This window comes from Gossypium hirsutum, chromosome A10 (genome assembly GCF_007990345.1).
Source record: "Gossypium hirsutum isolate 1008001.06 chromosome A10, Gossypium_hirsutum_v2.1, whole genome shotgun sequence".
In the NCBI taxonomy this organism is placed as follows: domain Eukaryota; kingdom Viridiplantae; phylum Streptophyta; class Magnoliopsida; order Malvales; family Malvaceae; genus Gossypium; species Gossypium hirsutum.
The window spans coordinates 1,284,918-1,294,146 of NC_053433.1; the positions used below are offsets into that span (position 1 = coordinate 1,284,918).

Genomic DNA, 9,229 nt, shown 5'->3' on the forward strand with positions numbered 1-9,229 from the left:
TTTAAATAAATTTTAAAATTTTCTAAATAATCTTTTTGCTAAGCTTTATATATATATATAGTTTTTGCAATTTTTCTTCATTTTAAAATATTTTTAATGATTTTTGATCGGTCAACACTGATGAATGTATGATCAATGCTTCATCAACTTGGTCAATGCACCAAGTCAAAGTCAACTTGCCACATCATTGGTCAACTTACCATGTCATCAATGATGTGATGTATTCAAATTGACTGATTTATTTTAACGTCTTAACTGTGAGATACCAAAATACGAAAATATAGAAATAAAAAATTTAGATATCAAAGTACGAAAATAAGTATAATTTAAAGATTAAATTAAAGCCAGAAATATCTTCAAATTGATACACTTTGTCTAAATAAATGATTACTAAATGAGTTGCTATTGTATGATATCCATTCCATGAGGTAGAAATAATAATACTTATGGTTTTTACTTTTTTAGATCACTGTAGGAATCCCTTTGAGAAATGATACTACACTTTTATCTATTTATGATTTGAAAAATGCTAATTCATCACTTCAAAATTTGTTTTTTTTGCCCAAAACTCTTTTGATATTTCTTTAAAAAAAATTATATTTAATATGAAAATAAATTGCGTTAAGATATTCTTAAATACATAAGCATATAAAAATTTTATTATATATACATCCACGATCTCCTCTTTAATTATTTCCCATTATATATAAGGCATATTGATAATTAAAATAAAAATTATGCATTACCATTTAATTAAACCCTTTTAAGATATCATTCTAGAAACTAAAAAAATAAAACAAAAACAATATTTTAAACGAAGATTAAATTTTAGTTTGTACCTCTGGAACCCCTGTAATGTTCCACAATGCCTCCCTCTTCAATCCGAATGCGTTCAATGTGAGCAATTTTAGGCCAGTCCAGACCAGTATTCCTTTGGCATCTTTTCGATAATTGGGGACAATCAATAATTTCCAAGTGGTTCAAAGAGGTGAGACCAGGCATCCCCTCTGGCATTGATGTCAAGTTAATGCATTCCCTAATCATCAATGTCTGAAGAGAAGTTAGGTTTTGCAGAAACTCCTCTTGTAGAGAATGTAGATCTTTGACCTCATCAATTTCCAGAGATACCAGTTTGGAGAGAGGATGTAGAGTTGATGATGATGGTGCTTCTATTTTGGTCATCTTCAACTTCATTGTCTCTTGAAATGGCTTTGACCTAGTATTCTTCAACTTCAACGTTTTAACAGATGGAAACAATGGCATAGTGGTTAGATTAGGGCAATGCTTGATAATTAAATGTGAAAGGCAAGGAAAGCACGGCAAGTGTGGATTTGAAGCTTCACCAACATCACCCTTCCACCATCCTTTAAGATTTGGGCAATCATTTATCTCTAGTTCTTCCAAGGATGGAAGAAATGTTGTTGTTGATTTCCCCGAAACCAACTCTTGCATTTCAGTCTCCGAAACAATTTCCAAAGCTTCTAATCTTGAAAGCCTAATAACTTTGAGGGAATACAACTGATGCAATGGTTGCAGATGCTGGCAATTTGCAAAACCGTATAATATTAGTTCACTTAAATTCGTGACGGAAGACAGCCAGCTTGACATCTTGCTTCCTGGATACCCTATCACGCGCAGCTTTCTAGATTTGGGTGTGGTTGGATGCATTCAAGAACCGTTTCATCCTCACCTCCCCTGCACCCCCACCCCAATACTAAGGATTTCAAATTCAATTTGTCTTTCAAGTAAGTAGATCCATGTTTCGCAATAGCATTTTGTAAACCTAAAATATGCAGCTCTCCTTTAAGTTTGTTCAGCCCATTTAACTCGCTTAACTGACCAACATTCTTACCTGTTGTTCTCCCCACAACAAACCAACGTAATGCTTGCAGGCGAGTTAGTTTCCCTAGTCCACGTGGCATGTAATCCAATTTATGACAACCATCAATTAGAAGATGCTTGAGGCTGACTAATCTGCTTGTTTTGTTAGGCAATGTTCTAAAGTTACTGCACCCATTGAGATCTAATGTTTCCAAGAGTTGAAGCCTCGACAATGAACTAGGCAATTTTAATAGATATCTATTTCCAGAAAGATAAAGAGCCTTTAGATGCTTCAAGTTTCCAATGGAATGCGGTAACATCTTAATATCTGAGCCAGACAAATCCAGCATGCGCAGATATTTACAATTGGCTATGGAAGCCATATAATTCTGTTGATACAATGGCAAATCCATATTTCCAGCAAAAGACCTCACTTTGGTTGCTTTAAGGAGGGTGTTTCCCATTTCCCCAGAGGAATTGCCAAATGAAACATGGCGACTTCTTTCACTTACATTTTCTTTTTCCAAACTCACGATGCAATACTCTTTCCCAGCAACAGAGCAGGCAAGATCATGCATGAGATCGTGCATTGTGAACCAACTCTTACCTAAATAATCCATTGATTCACAATCAAGAAATGATCTCCAAACCAGATCCTTGAAATACTCATAGCCGGTGTCTTCAAGATCTTTGTCTTCACTTAGGGGCTGGACAAACCCTAAGGCCATCCAAAGCTGGATCAACATTGGCACCGAAAACGAAGTATCCTTTGGGACTAAATGTTAGTACAAAACTCCGGTAAGAAAAAAACTCGAACACACGATCGGAACTCGAAAAGAAAAAGAAGAAATAGGACAGGCTCCAAGGCGTGTATCAAGCCACTATCTTTAAGGTTATATTCGCCCCCACTTATCTTCACTGTGCAAACAAGTTCCAAGCAAATTAACCTCGAGGATACAATGAAGCCAATGACTATTTGCGTTTTGCACTGACGAGAATAGTCCACTATGCACTGAGTAATGTATAACAAAAACTCAATTTCTACAAAGGATTTCTGCAGCAATACTTTATAGAATAATCTAATAATATTAGAAAATGAAGGAAGAGAAGAAATAATATTAGAATTTGTTGATATGATTTCCAAATGAAATCCTATTCCTATTTATAGGAATTTTCATGTCTCTTCATAGAGACATCTTTCAATAGGTGTCTTTATGAATAAATAAATAATAATAATTATTCATTTAATTTTGTAACTATTCAAATAATATTTTTTGAATAGTTATAATTCTTTTTTAAAAAATCAAATGATATAACTTTTGACCAATGACCAAAAGTTTTATCTTTTGATTAATTACACCCATTTATTTATAGTTATTGGGATACTATAAATATTTGAAAATATTCCAACAATCTCCCCCCATTTTCAAAATATTTAGATTTTGATATTCTTGGAAATCAATTTGCATAAATAAAGGTGTCTTACGATTGAACCTTCACTTAGTGAAAACATGTTAAAGTTAATCGAAATTGTATGGTAGACTAAGCTTTGAACCAACTATTCCATTTGATTAACTGAACACATCTCACACAATGATTTCAACATCAGTCAATGCATAGTATCTAGGGACACTATTATAGCCATGTGTCTATGTCCTCTTTTCATGAGTGTTGTCAGAGCCAAGCCCTTAAGCTCCTAGAAGCGGCCACACTTCCACTCACATAGGTAGATCCCATCAAAAGTGTTCCCGTAATTATAACACTCTAACATATTTATGTTATGGGTCCATTAAGAGTACATTACTCATCCTTCCCTTATCATTACGGGTACCTAGCACTTTAATCTTAGGATGGATTTATTTATAGTGTTAACAGTCACATACTAATGATGTACTTTGTCTCATTGAACTCAAGACTTGACGTTATACCAAGCGTTGAGTCGAGTTTCCATCATGGGTGACTCTAATTAATAGGCTTGAGTCCCATCCCTTTTGAGGTCCTTTTTACTACATCTCTAGCAAGACTTTTTGTCAAAGGATCTGCCAAATTTTCACTTGACCTCACATAATTAATAGTGATCACTCCATCAGAGACTAATTGTCGGACATAACTATGTCTTAATCCAATGTGTCTAGACTTTCCATTATATACTTGGCTATATGCCTTTGCTAGAGTAGCCTCACTATCACAACGGATAGAAATAGGTGAAATTGGCTTAAGCCATAAAGGTACATCATAAAGCAAATTTCTTAACCATTCTGCTTCTTTAGATGCAGCGGCTAATGCAATAAATTCTGCTGCCATGGTGGAATCAGTAATACATGTTTGTTTCTTGGAACCCCAAGAAATGACTCCTCCACCAAGAATGAAGATCCACCCACTAGTAGATGGATGATCTTCCAAACTTGTAATCCAACTAGCATCCGAATACCCTTCTAAAACTGGAGGATATCCATTATAACACAATCCATAGTTAATAGTTTTCTTTAAGTACCTAAGTACTCTATTTAAAGCTTGCCAATGCAAACTACTTGGATTACTTGTGTATCTACTCAATTTTCCAATAGCATATGCAATATCTGGTCTTGTACAAGTCATTATGTACATAAGACAACCAATTAGACTTGCATATTTCAATTGATCAATTTTCTTACCAGCATTAGATACTAATTTTAATTGAGGATCCATGGGTGTAGATGCTGGTATACAGTTGAAAAGATCAAACTTTTTAAGCACATTTTCAATGTAATGTGATTGTGATAAAGCTATAGTGCTTTCATCTCGGGTTATTTTAATCCCAAGAATAACATCTGCTACACCCATATCCTTCATAGCAAAGTTGTTTGACAAGAATTTCTTTGTGTTTTCTATTTGTTCCAAATCCGTGCCAAAAATGAGCATGTCATCTACATATAAGCAAATTATAACACCCTTTCCATTATCAAATTTACTATATATGCACTTCTCGGATTCATTTATTTTATAGCCATTAGCTAAAACAACCTTGTCAAACTTTTGGTGCCATTGTTTTGGTGCTTGTTTAAGCCCATATAAAGATTTAACAAGCTTACATACCTTATGCTCTTGTCCTGGAACAACAAATCCTTCCGGTTGCTCCATATACACTTCCTCTTCCAATTCACCATTTAAAAATGCAGTTTTAACATCCATTTGGTGAACAACCAAATTATATATAGAGGTAAGTGATATTAATAGTCTAATTGTAGCAATTCTTGCTACTAGAGCATAGGTATCAAAGTAATCAATACCTTGTCTTTGTGTAAAACCTTTTGCTACCAACCTTGCTTTAAATTTATCAATGGTTCCATCGACCTTCATTTTCTTTTTGAAGATCCATTTACAACCTATTGGTTTGGAACCTGGTGGAAGATCAACTAAGATCCAAGTTTGATTTCCCATTATTGAATCCATTTCATCATTTATTGCTTCTTTCCAAAAAGCAGAGTCTTGAGATTTCACTGCTTCTTCAAATGTAATAGAATCAGATTCGGTATTATAACAATAAGGTATCTTATTGCATATACTTTCACCTTTTCCTTCTACAAGAAACATAATGAAATCTGGTCCAAAATCTTTGACCTTTTTAATCCTCTTACTTCTTCTTAATTCTTGACAAGATTCATCATTATTATCAATTTGTTTCAATGGAATCTCATTCTCATTTGAAGAATGAATCAATTGTTGTGGTTGTAATTGTCTTGATATAGAATTAAATTAATTTTCATCAAAATAACATCTCTTGATTCAATAACCGTATTAATTGAAATTGAATCATTTGGTTCAATTACTATGAACCTATATGCCTTGCTATTATGTGCATAACCTATAAATATGCATTCAATTCCTCTTTCACTTAACTTTTTACGTTTAGGTGTTGGAACTTTTACAATAGCTCTACAACCCCAAACTTTTAAATAATTAAGGTTTGGTTTCCTTTTCTTCCATTGTTCATAGGGGGTTATTTTAGTTTCCTTATTAGGAACTCTATTCAATATATGACAAGCTGTTAGAACAGTTTCTCCCCAAAAACCCTGTCCAAGACCTGAATATGATAACATTGAATTTACCATTTCAATTAAGACTCTATTTTTCCTTTCAGCTACACCATTTTGTTGTGGTGTGTAAGGGGCTGAAACTTGATGGACAATTCCAGTGAGTTCAAAATAACTTGGATTATAGTATTCTCCACCTCTATCCGATCTTAAGCACTTGATAAATGATTCACACTGAAGTTCAACTTCAGATTTATAAACTTTAAATTTATCAAGCGCTTCATCTTTTGAATGCAATAAATATACATAACAATATCTAGAACAATCATCAATAAAAGTAACAAAATATTTCTTTCCACCTAATGTAGGAGTATTATGCAAGTCACATAAATCACTATGTATCAAATCAAGCAATTTTGTTTTCCTTTTAACCTTAGGGAAAGGATTTCTTGTAATTTTAGTCAACATACAAGTATTGCATTTTTCAATATTATTATTAAAAACAGGAATTAAATCTAATTTATACATGTCATTCAATTTTCTATAATTCAAATGACCTAATCTATAATGCCACAAACAAAATGATTCAACCATATAAGCAGAAATAGTATTTTTATTCTTATTAATAATATTAAGTTTGAACATGCTTTCATACATATACCTTTTCCCACAAAAATTCCTCCCTTAGACAAAATAAACTTATCTGCCTCAAAAACAAGTTTGAAACCAAACTTATTCAACAGACTTCCAGACACTAAATTTTTCCTAACTTCTGGTACATAATATACATCATTTAAGGTTAAAACCTTTCCAGAAGTGAATTGTAGTTCAACAGACCCTTTGCCTTTAATTGTTGCGGTGGAAGAATTTCCCATGTACAAGACATTGTCATTTTCACATTGTGTGAACTTTGTGAACATGCTTTTGTCTTTGCACACATGTTTGGTTACTCCGGTATCAATCCACCATGTATTATCATCTTGTGCCATATTAATTTCAGATATCATTGCAACGAACTTTTCATTATTATCAGCCTTAGAAGATGATTTCTTCTTTAAAAATCGACATTCATTCTTGAAATGTCCCGGCTTTCCACAATGATAGCATGAGCCCTTTTGTTTCTTTTTGAACTTAGGTGCTCTATCAGTCTGATTGAACTTTCTCTTGAATGGTTTAGTAGTCTGTACTTCCTCCGTAACATGTACTTTGGCATTTTCAGAATTTAGGTTCTGATCTTGTTTTCGATACTCTTCTTCAATACGAAGATGATTTGCCAAAGCCTCAAGAGATATTTCCTCTTTCTTATGTTTTAGACTTCTTTTAAAGTCTTTCCAAGATGGAGGAAGTTTGTCTATTATGGAGGATACCACAATCATTTCATCCATTTTCATATCATATTGCTTAAATTGATTCAGCATCTTTTCAATATCACGAAATTGTTCCATAACAGAACGACCATCAACCATTTGATAATTATTGAAACGACTGACAAGAAATTTCTTACTTGTAACATCTTCGGTCATGTATCTTGCCTCCAATTTGTCCCATAATTCTTTAGCGGTGACGTCGTTTTGGTAGGTGTCGAACAAACCATCAGATAAACCATTCAATATGTGGCCCATGCACATGTAATCAGCATTGTCCCATTTTTGTCTTTCTCGGGTTGCAGCAACAGATTCATTTTCATTCTCTTCAGGTCTTGGAGTATCCAAAACATAAGCAATCTTCAAAGTTGATAACAAAAAGTGCATCTTTTTCTGCCATCGTCGAAAATTGCCACCATCAAAACGATCAAGTTTAACAAAGTTGGAAGCCAACTCCCTTAGTGTTCCACTTTCATGTGTTGTGGTAGTCATCATGAAATATAACCTTAAAATTGTTAGTACAAAACTTCGGTAAGAAAAAAACTCGAACACACGATCGGAACTCGAAAAGAAAAAGAAGAAATAGGACAGGCTCCAAGGCGTGTATCAAGCCACTATCTTTAAGGTTATATTCGCCCCCACTTATCTTCACTGTGCAAACGAGTTCCAAGCAAATTAACCTCGAGGATACAATGAAGCCAATGACTATTTGCGTTTTGCACTGACGAGAATAGTCCACTATGCACTGAGTAATGTATAACAAAAACTCAATTTCTACAAAGGATTTCTGCAGCAATACTTTATAGAATAATCTAATAATATTAGAAAATGAAGGAAGAGAAGAAATAATATTAGAATTTGTTGATATGATTTCCAAATGAAATCCTATTCCTATTTATAAGAATTTTCATGTCTCTTCATAGAGACATCTTTCAATAGGTGTCTTTATGAATAAATAAATAATAATAATTATTCATTTAATTTTGTAACTATTCAAATAATATTTTTTGAATAGTTATAATTCTTTTTAAAAAAATCAAATGATATAACTTTTGACCAATGACCAAAAGTTTTATCTTTTGATTAATTACACCCATTCATTTATAGTTATTGGGATACTATAAATATTTGAAAATATTCCAAAACTAAAGAGCAGTAAGAAAAACATTATTTCAAATGCGATGGAAAATGATCATAACTCAACTTCAATATTGGCATGATACCTTCTTCATGAGTAAGGTATTTATGTACATTTTTATTGACCTTTACCCATTCTGCTTCTGTACGTTTATATAATACCTTTTCAATTGCCCTTAAGGCAAGAGGGACCCCTTTACACTTGTCTACAATCTCCATTCCAATCGCTTCTATGCGTGAATTATTAGATTCTCGACTTGCTTCTTTGAAGGCCGTTTGCTTCAATAGAGACCAAGATTCACTTCCTGACAGACCTCGAAGATTATGATGTGGCTCACTGCCTGTGATTTCTGCAACAAATCTACTGCGTGTAGTGATAACAATCCAACCGCCTCTCGCACCACCTGATAGCAGATTCCGTAAATTGCGCCATTTCTCAGGATCGTCGTTCCACACATCATCAAGAACCAGCAAGTACTTCTTTCCTTTAATGCTGTCTCGAAGATGATGTTGCAGTGTTTCCAGCTGAAGGTCCCTTTCAGGCTTTGTCTTAGTCGCAGCCTCAATGACTTTCTCTACAATGACCTTTAACTCAAACTTTTCCGAAACACAAACCCACATTTTTAGCGCGAAATGATCTCCAAGCTTTTCATCATTGAACACCATTTTTGCTAACGTGGTCTTTCCTAGTCCTCCGATGCCTATTATGGGAACAATTGAAACATTTTGTTCTGGTTATGATTTCAGCAGCAGTCGTACAATTTTGATTTTATCATAATCTCTCCCAATTATTTCTTCAGAAAGCTCAAAGGAATATGTTTGGTCCCTCTCCCTAACTTCAATTGGTGTCTCTACAGGGCAGTCACTTAGCTGAAAATTGGCTTTATCAGCTGC

The 9,229-nt window shown here is 33.8% G+C and overlaps 1 protein-coding gene across 1 annotated transcript; it reads right to left on the minus strand.

Moving 5' to 3' along the window:
* Positions 1-828: 828 nt before the first annotated feature.
* Positions 829-9,016, minus strand: LOC107925044 (putative disease resistance protein RGA1). Its single transcript, XM_016855611.2, has 3 exons — positions 8,422-9,016; positions 1,677-2,539; positions 829-1,539 (listed from the first exon to the last, which is right to left on the minus strand). The coding sequence occupies exons 1-3, from the start codon at positions 8,999-9,001 to the stop codon at positions 829-831; spliced, it is 2,154 nt and encodes a 717-aa protein (XP_016711100.2). The 5' UTR covers positions 9,002-9,016.
* Positions 9,017-9,229: the final 213 nt, after the last annotated feature.

What these genes read in the sequence shown, in the direction of transcription:
- LOC107925044 (XM_016855611.2), bottom strand. Translation starts at nt 9,001, where the DNA reads ATGGTGTTCAATGATGAAAAGCTTGGAGATCATTTCGCGCTAAAAATG. An exon ending in ATACCTTACTCATGAAGAAG is followed by an intron (nt 2,540 to 8,421) that starts GTATCATGCCAA and finishes GGATGGCCTTAG; the next exon opens with GGTTTGTCCAGCCCCTAAGT. An exon ending in GGGGAGGTGAGGATGAAACG is followed by an intron (nt 1,540 to 1,676) that starts GTTCTTGAATGC and finishes GCAAATTGCCAG; the next exon opens with CATCTGCAACCATTGCATCA.